This window comes from Colossoma macropomum, unplaced genomic scaffold, assembly GCF_904425465.1.
Source record: "Colossoma macropomum unplaced genomic scaffold, Colossoma_macropomum, whole genome shotgun sequence".
NCBI classification, from domain to species: domain Eukaryota; kingdom Metazoa; phylum Chordata; class Actinopteri; order Characiformes; family Serrasalmidae; genus Colossoma; species Colossoma macropomum.
The window spans coordinates 9,935,979-9,954,775 of NW_023494802.1; the positions used below are offsets into that span (position 1 = coordinate 9,935,979).

Sequence of the window (18,797 nt, forward strand, 5' to 3'; positions counted from 1 at the left end):
ATATTTCATGTAAATTAAAATAACAATCTGCAGTAACACTTTATTTGCAGTGGTCCTTTGTAGATGATTAATAAACTCAATAGATTATCAGTAACACATCAACAACATATCAGTGAAGTATCGTAGTGAATCATCTGAATACATCAAAGTAAATATCTTGTAGATGTTCTGTTGATGCATTACTTACATTAAGTAGATGTATTGTTAATATGTTACTTCCATTATGCAAAACCTAACCTTACTCAACCTTACCCAAAACCTAACCCTCACCCTGGCCCTAACCCTGACCTTAACTTCAACCCAAAACCTAAACCTAGCCCTGGGCCTAATCCTACCCCTCACCTTAACATCAACCCAAAACCTAAACCTAGCCCTCATATGTTTTTTGACATGTTACTGAGTCTGTTGAGTGTTTGTTTCATCTGAAAGAACCACTCAAAATAAAGTGTCACCCAACATCCTGCTGAAAGTGAACTGTGCACTCCATTTTGTGTCAGCAGGAAAAATAATGATCTGAGTGGGTTTTTTAATCCAATTAGCTGCTATCTTGGCTTCAACTATGTAAGCACATTATGGTGTTTTAGCGATATTCTCAAAACAAGGTTTCAAAGAAAGAGGACAACAAAACACATGGCACTGATGAGTCAACTGTGTGGTATAATACTTTTTTGAGTCATAGTCAGAAATTCCAGTACAATTCTGACGTGGCTGTAATTGCAAAATAACAATTCACAGTCTCTTTCAAGGCAACACCAAAGCCCGCAAAAGCAGTTAAGAACATGCCTGCAAATCTGTGTGATTACAGCTTTCTTTGAGCTAATGGGCTTACTCTTCACAGCGTGCCATAGTGCCGCTCACGTCACTGATGACATATCAGAACACATCTACTGAAGCCAATTACACAATTTCCAGCTCTGGCTGCTCGCGCTACGCAGTGGGCAATTTGTGCAAAATTGAAATTACCATAGTATGAAGGTACCGTTCTTTAAATCAATTCTCCTTCAATCCAATCCATGCAATGAAAAATAACACAATAAGCGGAAGATGACAACCACAATGAAGTAATATCAGTTCTTCTGAGAGATCCCAGAGACCATGTTTGCTTTCTCAAATGACAAAAGCAGCGTGTGTACTGTGGCAGCAGCGGTCCTGTCGCATATCCCTCATTCTCCCTCTAGTTGTCAGGCAATCGACTCTTGATATTGCAGACATTTGTCAAAGAGCAGGTTGTCATCTGTTTAGACTGAGAAAAATATGGTTCTAAATGAAAAATTTATATTACTCTTTTCCTGTCATCTTTTCTTTTCTGTCCCATCCAGGCCAAAATGCAATCTTTGTCCAAAGCACAAACAGAAGAGTGCGTAAATCATATGTGGTTTGTTTTAAGGGAAACAGGCTCATTCAAGTCATAATCTGGGGGCTTTGTGCAGTACTGCAGCTCTGTCTGCCTCAGCATCTATTTAGGCTTATCATATTTTTAATGCACAATCCTAAATACATAATTACTTCATCTTATGCACAAGCATGACATTTTTGATCTTTTAAAACAAGGGTTTCCAGCTGTGAAGCTTTTCTTTCCCACTCTTTCTATCATCATTGCCAGTGAGATCGACCGTGTTTTGGTGCTTATCTGAGATATTATCCCTCTCTCTTCTGTGAGAGATTTTATTAAAGGGCTTTTATGACAGGAAACCAACTTTACCTCCATTTTCACCAACCAATACAATTCAAATCTGGCCTTGAAACAAAACCTTGTATCTCCATTTTTGTCGGTTTTTAGTTTTTGACATAGTTTGAAAATGCCTGTTGTCCTTTACACTGTGTGTAAATTTCATAATGAACGGACCAAAAGAAACGGCCCAAAATGGCTTGGAAAAAATTCTGGTTCCACTGACTTACATTTAAAGTTATCATTTTGGAGATGCAAGGTTTGTTCCAACAACAGCGATGTGGAAACTAAGCTGCAAAAATGGCCCAATTTCTTCAGTCTTACTTCAGAGTTCAGGTTTTGTGATGTCACAAAAAACATCACATTTCTGTATCAGCAGTTAAGCCCTGCCCACACACCAAAGTTAATGGAGTCACAGTTCAGCTTGGACTGAATGAAGCACAACAGAGGGTGGCCAATTGGAACACAGGTCATTTACATACGTCAGTCTTATGGGCACAGTAACAAAGCCTAAGGAAGAGAGGTTGGAAGTCATGTGAAATGAATTTGAACTGTTTTTGGTATATAAAACCACAGAAATGTCAAAAGCAGACTTTAGCGGAAGAAAAATAAAATGTAAGCTATAGACCCTTTAAGTGTACCAAATCCAGTTGATCTAAAAATGTTTACTACTCTTGTTTGAGCTTATAAAATGATTGTTGCTCTCAAGAACAACTCTTACATAACACGAGAGGAGAGCCCTCATTTTTCCACCTTCCTCCACTGTTTCTGAGCATTGCACTTTTTCATGTATAATTTCCCTACGTTTGCGGCCTGCATAAGACATAAGAGCATATATTGGAGAAAATGGACTGAACTGACGGTCAGTAAATGGACCTATTCCAAGAACCAGTTTATGGGAAGAAAAAAAAGGCTGAGTAAGAACAGTAATCCCAGCTTGTAGCAAGACACTAACGAAGGACTCAAAGGCACCTGATCAGGATGTGAAACCGCAGCGGCATTCTTACCGCTTTCCCTGTTGAGGTGACGAGATAAAACTCAACTCTGGCATTTGCTGCATGCGGTGTGCTGGAAATGGGCTGTGCTGGGCTAAATTACTCTTACAGTAGGGAGCAGATACTGTATCTGATTTGCCTCGCTCAATTAACGTTTCAACAGAGCAGCTGCTCGCAGATAACAACAAGGTGCTTTAGCATCACCCTAGGCAAGCAGAATAAAGCACAATAAATAAACAACTTACACTAGCACCCCGACTCCCAAAGACAGAAAAAAAGGCCTTCCATCTTTAGGCTCTGGGCCTGACAGTTCACATTACGTCTCAGCAAATGTTTGTACAATGCAAATATCAAACGTTTCTCAATGTAATACTAATCGTAGCTTGTTGCACAATTGTTTTTCTTGCTTATTTAATGATACTTTAGACATCTTTTATTGGTTTCATTGTATGTATCTTACTGTCTTTTTTCTGATGTCATGGAAAAGTTGATCTTCCTTGCATTTTTTAAAAATAAGAGTTTCACATAGTGCGGAAACACTGTTAAATTTCAAATGATATAATTCATTCTCCACTCCATATGGTCAATTATTTGAAATTGAGCTGTTGTTTTTGTGATGTCAAACACAACCTATTTAGTTTAGCCTCACCATTCAGGCTCAAGTTCAAAGGAATGTTTCAGATTGATTTTTGAATAAGACACAATACAGAGCAGCCAATCAGAACACAGGTCATTCATATACATCAGTCTTCAAGGGCTCATATCATGAAAAACTAACCATATTTAATACAGTATGCAAACACTGTTTAAGTTTCAAAATGCACCATGCACTCCCGAGTCCATACAGTCCATATCTGAAAACTGAGCTGCAAAAACAGCCTATTTTGACTTCACTGCTTTTGTAATGTCATGAAAACCAATCAGAAAAGAGGTAGTTTTCATATATCAGTCATTTACATTTATCAGTAAAGAGAGTTTGATTGTCCTTGCTGTGTAAACACACAAACGTTAACAGTAAACCTCAGGGGTAAAAAAAGACAAGAAAAAACTTATAATATGGACCCTTTAAAGGTACAATAACAAAAACAGCCTGTTTAATTCTAATGCATAAAGAAAGGCTGGAAAATGCTTATGTTATATTAACCTGCAACCTGGTATGTAAACACACACACACTAGATAAGGAGCTTAGGGGAAATAGATAAAATAAAAATGTAGGATATGGGCCCTTTAATACATTTCAGTTAGTTGGCAAAGCACAACCAAGCTGTATTGTGATGAGGGAAAACTGTTGCTTTAGAGGCTGTGACAGGGGAGGTGTGATGTCGTGTCTAGGTCTTCTCTGGACAGTCTCAGACACACACACACACACACACACACCCACCCACACACACACAAATCAGACTAAGTGGGAGGAGTCCTCACACGCTCTCCAGTGGCTGGGACACACTCCACTGCCTGCTTTCTGTGATCAATGCTGGCCAAGGCACGCGCCCAGCCCGTAATTAAGCACTGCCTGCCTGCTGCTGATCAATGCTAACTACAACATTCCCTCAGACACACCCACCAATGACATCATTCTCTCCCATGGCTGTTTCTGCAGAGCAGGACGCCAGCACATAATCCATTACTGAGGGAGCACAGGCCCTTGTAAAGCACTGTCTAGCACAATGCTAATGTAAAATTTCACTGCTTTTTATTCTCTGCACAGGCAGGGCAGGAAGAGAAAAAGGAAAGGAACATTTAATCTACATACGGTGCTGAGGAAAAGTCAAGACCACCTTTCCATGTATTTCATTTCTAGTAAAATGGCCTCTAAGTACAATTCATTCACTATCAGCATCAGGAAATAACGCAGAAGTCACATATTTAACAGAAAAGATATTTTCTTTCAGTTTTTCAAAGAAATCTGCAGGAATATCTTTCCACACCTCCAAAGTTAGACTGCAGTTATGTTAAGGTCTGGACTCTGGGGTGGGCTGTCCATTGTTCTGAGAACACCGGCAGCTTTTCTGTTTGAATTGCAATTTTTCTTCTCTTTTTATTCTCTTCCCTTTCCTCAGTAGCTACTTCTACACTGCACAAAAAGAAATCTTAACGAGCCGGAAAATCTTAAACATTTTTAGCCTTTTTTAAGCTCAACCGACTAGACTAGATAAGAACATATAAGATTAATCAATTAGCTTTTCGAAACTTTGTCAATAATCATGATATTTAAGAAAAAGTAGCCAAATTAAACAGACTTCTTAAAGACATAAGAAACTATTTGATAGAACTGAACATTTTTGAAGCTCTCCACAATTCAACATTTCAAGACAACTTTACTCATTTTTAAGAACTGATTTGAACAGACAGCTTTAAAATCCTAAAAACATTCCAAAACATTGCATTCTTAAAATAAGTTTTTTCTTTCATAGTAGAGAGCTTCAAAACTTTTCAAGCCGAGTATTTTCTTACATATGAATCTTGTCTCTCTTTTTTAATTCCACTGTGTACATCTCTTTGGAGTTAACAGAGAAATTTCAAGCTCTATAGTAATGAGCTTAAAATTTTATAGCAAATGAGCTTTTAACAAAATGCTTAAAAAGAGATTCATGTTAGTTTTTGCTCATTTTATATTATTGTTCTGACTCAAGATCAAATTAATGTTACTTAAATCTAGTCACAATGCATTAAACCAATTAAATTTCCCAAATTTACAACATTAAGAAATCTTACTAAATCAGCTTTTTTCACCATACTGGCCGATAATACAGCTTACTTAAATAACTTTTTTGTCTACTTGGTTCTATTTTCTTCTTTCTTGACACTGATTTTTTGCAGCTACACATCGTTTCAGACCCAAAGCACTGAGTTGTCTTCTCACAGTGGAAGAATGGACAGAAACACCTATGGATTTTTTCAGATCTGAAGAAAGAGTGCAGCTTGATGTTCATCTCTTCAAGATGAAAGCTTCAGGTACTGTTTATCTGACGATGACAGTTTTGGTGCTCTAAAAGGTCTACACAGGTCCCTCATTCTTTAGCGCCTCATATATCTAATTTCCTCAGGAATAGCCCCCCAAAAACAAGTAACTTGAACTTAATGGCTGTCTGCTCAGACTGGAAATGAACTAAACAGGTGCTCTCTGATTTTTGCACAGCGCTGTACTCTGAATAAAAACTCTTGGTCTTAGTTTAATACCCCTGTAGACGAGCTCAGAACTGCAGGCTAAAAAAGTGGCTCAGTCTGAATTTCTTGAATTTTTAGCATACGTCCTGAGGAAAAGAAAAAAAAAGCTATCCTCCTCTCAGATTGGATGGGTGTTAATTAAAAACCCCTCATAGTGGTAAAATGCTTGGTAACTTCTCCCAGAACGCAGCTTGAGAGACATCTTAGGAAGTGTGGGATTTGCTCCCCTTTTTTGTTTTTTTTTTCCACCAAATAAAACGAATGTGACTGAACTGAAGGCTCATTGCTCTGCAGTTAAGAGCATAAGAGACAGAGCTGAATGTTAATGCACCACAGCACTGATAATGCCTGCTTTAATAAAGAGCCTCTATCAGTGTCTATGTGGTACAAAAACACATACTCACGCACACGCTCTTATCTGACATTACTGTGACTCTGGGGACTAAAATGAGCTCCAGTGGCACCAAAAAAAAAAAAAAATCAATTGCTAAGCAAAAGCAAAAAGGCAAGGGGGAAAAAAAAGAAGGAGAGAGAGCGAACAGGCAGTTATGACTGCAGAGAGACTAGTGGTGGTGGCCAGCTTTGAGAGAAGTGCGCGCAAATAAGAAAGCAGCGAGGGGATGGAGTCTCCGCTAACGACCCAGCTGTAGCTACAGCGGCGGCTGCTGAGCGGCAGCCATTAATGCTCCCTTTCCCCGCTTTGCTCCCGCCGATGCGGGCTTGCGCGCACCGCTGCGCCCATGCCAGCCTCCTCCGCCGCCTCACATCTTTTATTTTCCCGGCTAAACAGCGACTGTGAGCATTAGCATAACTCAGTCTCCCCCACCAGTGAAAAACAATCTAGTTGTCAGGTCCTAAAGTGCAAGGCAGGCTGAAAAGGGGGACGCAGCTATATTAGAAGATGTGCCGTTGCTGAGCGGAGCTGAGCTGAGCTGAGCTGAGCTGGGGGGCAGCCAATTACTGGGCCTGGGTCTGATCAGGAGAAAGAGCCTCCCTGGCCAACACTGCGGGGGGGGAGGGGGGGGGGCTGGGCGAGACAGACAGAGGGAGAGTGGGAAGAGTTAGAGACAAGCAAGAGCATGGGGGAAGAATTAGGAAGAAAGGTGATATGGAGAAAGAAAAAGCTTCCTCGCAGGAAAAAAGAGAGACTGGCAGACAGTGTGGGGAGAAATGGGGGAAAGACAGACAGAAGAGGGAGAAAGACTGGAGGAGGGGAGACAGAGAAGGGCATTTTCTGCTTATGCTTGCCACCCACTCAAAGGGGGGATTCTTTCATTAAGAAGAGCAAGCAGGACAGGGATGAACAGAGCATCTGCTCTTGACTCAGCTGGGCCTGCACACCACAAACAAGGGCAGCGTCAAAAGGTTCTGCCTGAACCCAGTCCATCCTGTCACCCTTGTCTAGAAACCAGCAGAAAATGGGCCGTGCTCGTGCCCTGACAAATTGTGCGAAGAAACCTTCCAACCAGACATGCTGTGTCCTCGCCTCTTGCCTGCGGTGATACTTCACAACAAGCCTGTGTGCTGTTTGCGGTTTCGCTAACGCTAACGTCTCCTCGTAGCCGTCTACGCCCCGCCAGGCCCCAAGACAGCGGCGCTTCTTATAGCGCGCCGGTTTTGCCGAAGGCACGAAAGTGTGTCTGACCACAGGGCTGGTGAGGAAAATATATTTCTATGGGGAGGGGACTGCTGATCTTCAGATTATCACTGAAGCTGCTCCTGAAGGAGATTGTTTAGGAGCTTTAACAATATCAGTCATGCTAGCTTGCGCCAGTCTCACCCCGGAGACAGGAGAGGGTCATGAAACTTGAGAGGGCTGACAAAAACAAATCTCAAATCAATATCTTCTGTGACACAAGACTCTCTCTCTCTCTCTCTCTCTCACTCTCTCGCTGTCTCCCTGTGTGCTTGCAGTGTGAGTGACACTCTTTACTTTTAATTGTTGCCTTCCTCAGTGAGGTGCAGCCGTAAAGCTGGAGAAACAGCGTACATTCATCACGCAAGCCTATTCAATCTCCAAAGCCCTTCTGTTCTCCTCCTGCAGGCAGGATTACCATTATGGATGTTGTAAAATATTAAAAGCATGTTTTATCAATTCAGGCACGTTAAATGGAGCGAATATAATCTTTTCCATATTCAGAGCGTAATCTTGGGTCTAGATATGAAATCGCTATGTTAACGCATCAACACCAACACGTAAGGCAGTAAAACATTTCCCTATGGTCTGCATGCAAAGTCACCTGACATTAGAACAGATGGCTGTTGTAAAATCACTCTCAACTGCGGTATCGATCCATTCAATACTAATCTAATAAAGCATGCCTCCTGTGACCAAAGGGCCAGAGAAATGAATTGAAATAATAATCAGGGCTCTATCGCGGTGAAACTCCTTTTCAAATCAATCTGTCAGAAATGCAGAATACGAATGTAATGCAATGAGATAAAACAACTGGGCCCCTCCTTCCAATATTATCATCAAACCCGAATCCTTTTCAGCATTGAAATTCCAGAGCAGCTCTCCTTCCACTGCCCGCCTTGCTGGAGAGCTGTAGCCGTCAGGCTATTTGTTAGCAGTCAGCCATTCCACGCTGCTACTGATCCCAACCATCACAGCTCAACTGATGAACTCAATTTAAACTAAGACCTGGCAAGCCCAGTTGCTTTTCACGCAGGCTTGCGCTTTCCAGAGACCGAGCAGTGATCTAAATTTAACTCTGCTATATTGGCACGTCTCAGAAATGTTTGTACAATGCAAATATCGAATGTTTCTCAATGGAATACCACCCATAGCTGGTACACAGTACTACTGTTTCACTATGTAGCGAAAAGTTATAAATATCATTTGCATTTTAAATGATTTCAGCTACAGTACAAGTAGACTGTATTGTGACTGTTACAGTTACAGTGATTGTAAGGCTGTCATTATCAATTATATTAGTAATGAAGTATTCTACTGGGTGTTTTGACAATTAATTGAGTAATCAGAGTTTTAAAAAAGGCTAAACTATAAAAATGAAGTGAATAATAAACCATTGCTATTCAGAAATTTGAAAAATAAACAAGAAAACCTTTAAAAAGTGTTTTACTGTGCTTAAATGTTCATTTAACACAAGATGTAAATCTAAAACATTTTCATCGGGTGAAATAGTAAAACCAAAAATAAACAATATATGCAATAGATAGCTGAGAAGCTGCGAAGCCTCTTGGCTTGCAGGCCGAGACCACAGCACAGCGCACAGTCTCCATGCTAGGCTAATGGCTAACAGCTAACCCCAAGAGACTGGCTTTTTCTTCCACTCTCTTTCCCCCCCTTTAACACAATAACTCATTACGATCTTATGTCTCCTCCTTTGATAATAAAGTTGGACTAACTTGCAACTCACTACAGGAGAGGTGAGGGAATCAGCATATTTTGCACTCTTTTTATGTTGCATTATCTGCATTTATATGCATACCAATATAACAGTAATGACAAAACTAATACCTTAAAAACAAATTCAACTGATAAAACGATATACCGCCCACTACTATAACACAGGATGTATGTCATAATGAATTCAAATGCAGGACCTCCATGCACAGCATAAGACAGTCAAATATAGACCAATATAGCACATTTGGCCACAGTAATGAGATCAGCTTCCAAGTTATCAGCATGACCTGCCCATATTGGCAATGCACTTAAAGCAGGGAGAGAGAACAAGAAAATGAGACATGCAAGCAATCGTGCAATCATTTAGTACATTAAGGCCACAAGCAAATGATGGAGATTAAAGAGATGCTGACCAGGAAGAACCGGTCAATATTAGCATGCATCGACCACAGAGCAATTCTCTTCTCTCCTCTCATACAAATGATACTGGACTTAATTATTCAGACAAAATCAGACAAAATCAAAAGAGTAATTCCACCACATCATTAAATCAATGACTAATCATAGATGTGGCCTTCTTCTTTAGCAGGCATTACAGTAGGGTCTAAGAATTGCCTGGATAAAGATGAATCCCAAGCCTACACCACTATTAGTCTACCCAGACAGAGAGTCGTTCCAGATTGTGATAAACCCTGCTAATGAACAGGGGGAAAAAGCCTTGGCCGAACTGCAATAACAGAACATCCCCCTCTAACAAGTTGCAGTGGCCACCTAAATCACATGACAATCAGAGGCAATCAGTTAGGGTGGAGAGCTGTATGTTCTCCAACATTAGGCAGTCCTGAGTCGTATGTCCACTAATAAATACCTACATCACACAGGACTAAATTTCAACATGTGTAGGTTACGCTGGCACGTCCCTGTAATTGAAATCAACCGAGACTCCTTGATAGATACATCTGTTTGGCTCTGATTGCGCCAGACTTCACTCCTGATCAGTGCCATCTTTTAAGATCTACATCACAGGCTCATGTATACCAGTGGCTTTCAGGGAAACTAACAGAGTCGCTTCATTAAATGTCAAAGCCATGCTTTTAGCTTTACGACAAAAGGCAGAACTATCATACTGCGACCTAGAGGGGAAGACACAACAAACCTTCATCCTTAAAGAAAATTAGGTACAGATTGTCATTAAAGAATGACAGCAAACGGCTATCATTGAATTTTATAAGATTTGCTTGTGCCAATAGCATGTTTTGTGGTATGTGGATGGTTGGAAAGACACAGGGAAACCACTAATCACAAGCCCTTCACAAGAAACTGCTGTCGATATTAGGGGCACACACTACACCCACAGCTGAATATTATTTAGCAATAAATGGGTTAACTTAACTATTATTTTCAACTCTATATTTGTCACAATGCTCAGTCAAAGTAGCACAAGGGGAAACGCAAGACATTTAATATCGTTTTTAAAACTCACCATTCTAATATCTGTATAGCCCAAAGATTATGCGGTATTTAGCATTAGCTGCTAGCATTTTTAGCATCTTGCACTTCAGACATGGATTCTGTGGTTATACAACTTGTTTTTAAATGTAAAAATGGCATGATACCACTTTTTATTTTTATACTGATAGCGAGATTGAAACTGATACGGATTCAATATATACTAAGCCGCCTCCCAAGTGGCACCACCATCTAAGCGTGACCCCATCATTGATCCCCGGGGATGTCAGAGCCATCCATGGCCCTCGTTCTCTCTGGGTGGGTAAGATGGCCCCCCCCTCTCGCCCTATCACTCACTGAAATTTTATCCAGTGCAGGCATCTGTTAGCTGATGTAGCAGAATTGGCAGTTAGCGCTCTCCACCAAGTGTGTTTAGTACAATCACACTGCATCAGTGGCAGGTTGAGAAGATGCGGTAATGCACGTGAGGAAGCATGTGCAAGCATTCACCCTCGCATCTTGGTAGCACTGTATGATTGGGAAACCTTGCAAGCAGGTGAAATTAGTAATGATTCATTTTCCCATCCTAAGCAACCAGTGAACCTACAAATGTCTTCTGAGTTTTTATATATTGATAATGCTTAAACAGTGATAAATCTAATAAAAAAACTTTTTGGGCCACCATTTTGCCTTACAACACCCTGCATGTACCTCTCTGCAATCAACAGATTTTAAAAGATACATTTTAGGTCAAAACCTTCTCAAAAACTATGACAACACAGAGCAGGGCATCAGGTAGCATATTCATAACCATTTAATGTAATAACTTTCTGAAGGAGAGTTTAGAGGTATTAATTACTTTAGACATCTGGTTCCTATCGGCTCCAGTGTAAACAATTTTGACTCAGTAAGTTTCTCTAGAACAGAGCATTTTATATGAAACCATTCTGAATGATGTTGTTCACATCTTTATGATTCAATTATGCAGAAAATTGAAAAAACTGTGAGAATCTGTAGCTATAAGTAGGCTACCATGCTCAAACTACCTTAAACGGTCTACTACTCTACTCTTCTCCACAGAACCACATACACAGCTAAGAACATAGGTGTGCTATTTCAGGTTAGATTTGTTACAGGATTAGATTGGATACATTCTTTTTTCCCCTGATCCAGCATTTCTGCTAACACTGGCTCAACACCGATACCTGGTATATCCAGTATGTTGGGGCCACGATATTGTGTTAATTATTGTTTATCATTATTGGCCTACAAATTCTATATCTTTCACCCCTAACGCAAATTGTCTTGTGGGAAGGCAGATTTCCCTCAGCTCTGAATCCATAGGGAAAAAAGAAATTCTTATGTAATGCAGCTGACGTGATCACTTTGAAAACATTGTGTGGAGCTTCAAGGACCAATATTTTGAAGTCGGAAAAAGCTGATTGGGCAAAAGAACTTGTTTGAATAAAGGTTTTTATCAGGTTTTCCTTTCAAGGCCTGAATGTCCTTAGTGCAACTGCTGCACTAAACTTGTAGAGTGACAATGTGAACGATTTCTTTTGACCTTTCTTAAATTAATTAGTAAAAACTCTTTGTTTTGATCTCAGGTAACAGCTACAGCTATAGCAATAGTTCAACAGCTATGAGTTACACTGAATAAAGGAAGAGAAATGCTATCAAGAAAGTGTCTTTAATCAGAAATGCTGGAGAAATTGAAATCAGGAACTCAATTCAGCTGAAGTGGCTGCATCAAACTGGAGAAGAAGAAAAAAAAAAAGGACTCCTTATGTGTTTTCGGCCTCAGCCAAACTCAACCATCCATGAAAATCCCATCTCAGGGAGAGAGGAGGTGAGGACCTGAGAGTGCGCACACGCACACGCATGCCAAACAGTAAAAGGACATGCTGCCAGATCCTCACTAAAGCCCTTTATCCTTATCATAACTACTTCCACAATTACTCACATGAGTGGTTTACCTGCTTCCGCCAGGCTGCGCTGCATTTTACTGTCCTAGTGATACAAAAACCTCCAGGCCGTGCACATTAACTGGGCCGCCAGACACAGCAGCACCAAGCGGTTACATCATGCTGCATGCAAGAGTGTGTGAGAGAGCATGGGATGGAGAGGGAAAGCGCTATACAGTCTCAGTCATGGCTTTAAAGGGGAATTGCAAAGATTTTTGAAAGTTTCTGTGTAATGAAATCAGTAAGACGTAAAACAATCATTCATAGTGGTTTGATGTGAAATGATCCATTCTAGAGAAATGTGCATAGTGAGAATTGTTCACAGTGGTAGTCATAAGAATCATGCGGTTAATGCCTCTTACAGCTACCTCACAGAAAGTTATTTCATGAAACTATTTTATATCACACTTTAAACATTATTATTCGATAGGTTCAAGGTAAGGTTTCCGCCTAAATCATACCTTTTAAAAAACAATTCATGGCATAAAAGTACCCAAAGAAACCTATTTTTCAGATTTACCACTGCTTTAACATTATCCACATTACAAATAAACACTCAGAAGACAAGTGTAGCTTCAGTGGTCATTCTGGATAGTGAATAAAGTGGCTTTATCTGAGTTGTACACATCACAACCGCGGGATCCCATCATGATCATGGTAAAGAAATTTACATCAAACCACTGTGAATGACTTATTATTTTTGAATTATGCAGAAAATAAAAAAAAATCAGTGGAATTTCTCTTTAAGCATGCACTTACGCATGCACGTCTGTATGCTATACGCCTGCAAACAGCAGCTCCTGCCATTTACTTTACATCTCAGCGAGAGTGTTCATTAAAACATGTGCTTTGAAGCAGCAAGGACTTGCTCAATGGAAAGAGCATAATGAGTGAATAGCATAATAGCATAAGAAGATGTGGCTGATCTGGCTGCCTTTTCAAAATTACACCAAACATAAACACACTTAATTACACAGATCAAGAAAGTCTCTTAGAGTAGTAGGAGCGCCGCTATAGTGCTTATTAAGCATGGAGATGGTGCTACTTCTTGAGTAATCAACACTCCATGTGGCATCAGCATGCATTAATACACGTAATTGATCTAAAAGCAAACAGCTTTTTCTTTATGAAGCTCAAAAGAAAACACTTATTTTAGAATCTAAATGCGATGAATGGACATTTTTAATAAATCGCTGCAATCCACTAAGGCTTTGCTTATCCTGTAATATATACAGCACGATAAAGTCTACACTTTTAGATGGATGGTAGCAACAACTTTTAAAAGGTCAGTGTTGTAGTGGACAGCAGCATTTAGTATGAGAGTCTGCTGTAATGTGGTCTTTATGGCTTGGTCTAGTTTATGGTCATTCTCAGATAATGGAAACTCTTGTGATATCGACAGCATGCTCCTGTCAAGAAGACACTTCAAGATTGAGGGGAAAAAAAAAAAAAGCTCTGGGAGGAAATCCCAGTGGAGAAGGAGGAAGATAAATGAAATCAAGAAGTAAATAAATGAATCAATGAATTAATAATAGATCAGCCAGCAAGTGGCCCCTTCGAGCAATGCCACAGATGCAATATTAATAACCAGCTCTTACTGTTCATCTCTGTGTCATCACTGACACCCTTAGGAGGAGCATGGCCGGAATAACACACAGCTGATCTGTACATTCGATCCGGATTACGAATTTTCTTCAGTCCTTCAGGAGGCAGAGAGAGAGTGGAGAAAAAAAAGAGACTAGGAAAACTGCACATTTTCCAGCTGCAACAACATCTTAACAGTGAGACTTTGGACATTTTCCCCATGCACACAGACAAGATTGGTTAGTGAGTTTAGCATTAGCAGCGTTGAGTGAACAGTTACGTTGGTCAGTGAGGTAGTGTTAGCAGCGTGTAGTCAATAGACAGAGTAGTTAATGAGGTTATCATTAGCAGCGTGTAGTTAATAGACAGATTAGTTACATCAGCGACATGCAGTGAACAGAGTGGCTAGTAAAGTTAACATTAGCAGCGTGTAGTGAACAGAGAGAGTGATTACTGAGGTTAACATCAGCAGTGTGCAGTGATTAGACAAAGTGGTCAGTAAGGTTAACATCAGCAAGGTGTAGTGAACAGACAAGGTGGTTACTGAGGTTAAGGTTAGGGGTGTGTAGTGAACAGACAGAGCACTTAGTGAGGTTAACATCAGCGACGTGTAGAGATCAGACAGAGTGGTTACTGAGGTTGACATTAGCAGTGTGTAATGAACAGAGGGGTTAGTGAGGTTAGCTATAGTGGCGTGTAGTGAACAGCCAGAGTGGTTACTGAGATTAATGGCAGCAGCATGTAGTGAACAGACAGAGTGGTTCATGAGGTCAGCATAAGGATTTAGTGATTACTAAAGTTAGCATTCATAGTGGCTAGTGTGAGGCCCAGTCCATATTAAAAATGTTGTCACTTACCACAATAGCAAAATATTCAAAATTTCTTCATCATTCAGTCTTTCAGATGTAAACAAACTAATGCATTGTGGTTTGATGTGAAAGGGTGCATTGAGACACTTAACGCCTGTGTAAACCTTGCATCAACATGCATTTTCGGTAACGGAACATGTTTGGGTTTCACTTGATGACATGAAAAGCCATGCGTAAACACACCCAGGATGCACTGTGACTGGATTACATCGGATCCCTCAAACCACCTTCGGAAGTGATCAGAGACGTATCTTGAGCATGTTTAACACAAGTGTAAACAATATGCATTTTCATTATCTGTACACAATTATGTGAGCAGAAATGTGGCTGCCGAGCGCTGACTAGCAGGTGAGAGAACAAGGAACGAAACAAAAGTTGGATAAAACGTGAGGCTGAAGTTAGCCTCAAACCAAGTGCCTTCTTGGTTCCGGGCCAATGAAAGTGTCCAAGCCAAGCTTGTTGACTTGTATCATTAAAATATGAAGAAAATAAGTGAACAAAACGTAAAACGGAAACCATGTACGTGTTTATGAGCTTCTCACGCAAAAAAAAAGTACAATCGGATCACACCTGGTCACGCTGGGGATGCATTTTACTGAATCTGGCATATCCAGATATGATCCGGACATGAAACACATTAATGCAAGGCGTAAACAGAATGCTATTGACTTCTTTACAGTGGCTTGAGTTTTAACATGTAATGCCTGTAATGTTAAATAGTAGTATATAATGGTATGTTTTTTGCGGATTAATTTGCCTTACAATTCCCAATTACGTCCTGCATTCATCTGTTCATGATCAATAATTAAACACACCTTTCAGTCAAAATCTTCTCATAACTAGCAAAAAACAGTGTCTAAGGCTATAGACAGTATATTAAATGCTGAAATAAAGCTATGCAACTGGTGACTGTTGGCTTATTTCATTTCTATAAAGGCTGGCATTAAGAGCACAAAACCATGAAAACTCCCAGGTATGGAAGTATATGTTTATTATAATACAAATTAGGCTTTTATGAATATCAGTGCTTTATCAGTGGGATATGTGGTACATTAATATTAGCCGTATTAGGCCACTAAACAATATATCGGTGGGCCCTGGTGAATCCCTCCCATGATTAAGGCAATGCATCCACCCAGTATGCCAGAATCTCCATGCAGTGGAAAACTTCTCACAGCCAATCTGGCCCATTCTGCCTTCAAGTTCGTGTGTCAAATTCTCTTCTCCCCACCAAGTTTGCACCCTCTTTTATCATGCACTTTCAGAGGGGCAGAAGGAATTACTTTGGCTTAAGTTGCTCCCTTGTGGTGAGGAAATGGGGAATTTTATTTTGCGAGCAGGGCTCTGGATAGGGCTTTGAGGCGCTACAAAAGCAATCTCTTTGATCTCGTAACAGACGAAAGCATGTATGTTTTTATTATCTGACGACATCACGGCAGAGCTGAACAGATGATGTTTATTATTTAGTATTATTTATCCCAGTATGTGGGTTACAATGACATGCACACTCACAGCTAGTCTCTTTTTTAAATAATCCAGCTACAAACGACCCACCTGGCCACCCTGATCAACTTGACAGGCTTTAAAAAAAGGAATTGCAACCGGTGATGAGTGAAAAATAGATACATAAACAAATCTGAACATGCAGAAGAGACATGATGTAAGGTAAAGTCTGATCTGCTTTGTACATGGTTTCTTAAAATCCTCACAGTGTTCAGAGAGAATGTAGAGAGTGTGTTTAAAGTGATGCTCACTCTACCATCTTAAGATGATTTTTGTTTGTAAACCAGGCCCTACTTTTTCCAATAATGCCAGACAGTTTGCTTGTATGTTTGTTTTCTTTTCTCACCTCCTACTCAGTTTTGCTGATGCATCTCTTGGTGCACAAATAAATATTCACAGAATTCCACCTAATGAGCACTGAAGGGGGCAGCAACAAAGCTCTCTGGGGTTCTAGGGGTGTTGGATTAGGCTTTATTTTTGCCCACAATTTGAGTAAACTGGATTAATCTTTGAAGTCAATATGATCACTTTTCTTAAGCAGGTTAGGACAGGCTGAAGAACCGATTTGTCTCCACACTCCAGACTGAGGTGACAAAATCCCATCTATCCCTGCCACGTTAGACCTACTTCAATTAATAGAGATATAAATCTCAAATCTCTACAGCCTGACCAATACATGATTACCAGAGCCAAAACCAACGTCAGACTGGGCAAAATCACCTATACTGATGTACCTGCCATTATCTAGACATTTGTTAATATTAGAGTAATGTTTACCAGAGTCATGTAAATAAAAGTATGTTGGACACAACACATTCAGATTAAGTAAACAGATCTTGTTAGTATAAAGATTCTACAAGTAGTATAACTAAAAGAGTGAGCTCCTTTATGCTCCAGGGAAGCTACACTTCAGTGCATTTTTAGTGCGCCTTAGCTAGCTTTATCTTCAGTAATCACTAGACTTTTCCTTTAACAATCTGAATACAAAATTCACCCTAAACATTACAGGAGCTCCAGAGGTGCACTGCACTGACCTACTCACATGAATAAGATTTATTTATGGCTGTGGTTCAAACTTCATCATAACATAGCCTCAGATTTTCGGAAATAAATTTTCAGTAAGCCTGTCAATGCAACTTCCACACAACTGAGCTCTACTGAAGTAAGCTCCATTCAACCTCACTCTTACATGGCGCAATTCACACACAACAAATGGAGACACAGTACTTGCCAGTATTACAGAATACAATGGGGGAAAAAGGCCCCCCTGAAGCAAAAAAATCAATGTTCTACCATTCCAAAGAAAAGTTTTACAAGGCTTAGATGTGTGCACGTACTCCATCCTATAAAATTTCACCGCAAACATAACCACTTCAGCAAAGATTCTTTGAAAAAAACCCTGCAACTTATTTTTTCCCCAAAGGAACACACAGATTACTCCTGACAATGGATGACAATTTAATAATACATTCAGGGTCAAACTTAATCACGTCTAATACAGAATGTTTTCTATTAAATCTGATTAACTCAGAATCATTTTGATATAATAACAATGAGATGCATCAGCAATTATTTCTAAGTAACTAAGGCTACTAGTATCTACAGAAGTAAATCAGATGAAATTTGGTGGTATGGTGGATATTAACGTTGGGGGCATTTTACACTGGTTTAACCCCATGACCCCTTAAATGCTAAGTTATGTGTTTTTCAATAGTTTTAGAGCGCAACTACAGCGAGTTGCACTGATGTGAGCCGCTCAGGAAGATCGATGCAATTCATGAAGGAGTTCACAGACATCTGCGCTCCTGTATTAATGCACATCATTTATTTGACTGATGCATATATTGCCAGGAATATCAGAGGTCAGAAGATTTACACTCTGTAATCGACCTGCATTTTCTTTGTTTTTCTTTTTTGCAAAGTTTTTTTTTTCCAGTCTTACATCTATAGAATCATGATAAATGTTAACAGAGCCTTTTTTGCCTCTCCCTGTCTTAGACCTTACCCATCTGTTTAAGCTTATTGAAGAGGATATTTTACTGTACACAAATATTTTTAGTGACATTATCAGTGATAATCTGCATAAAATTTGGTGTTGCTTGACTCCATAGTCAATGACAACCAGCAAGCAAGAAAGCTACATTCCCTAGCTAGGTTTGGATAACTAGCACAAGCACTGATGCTTCATTATTAAAATCCTACTCTCTTAAAAAAGAAAGTTC

General features: G+C 39.9%; 1 protein-coding gene across 1 annotated transcript in view; it reads right to left on the reverse strand.

Moving 5' to 3' along the window:
- Nucleotides 1–18,797, reverse strand: part of camta1a (calmodulin binding transcription activator 1a) — a 586,491-nt gene that overhangs the window by 564,090 nt on the left and 3,604 nt on the right. Inside the window, exon 2 of the mRNA XM_036591027.1 lies at nt 14,218–14,319. Within this exon, the coding sequence (XP_036446920.1) occupies nt 14,218–14,319 (102 nt within the window). The remainder of the gene's footprint in view (nt 1–14,217; nt 14,320–18,797) is intronic.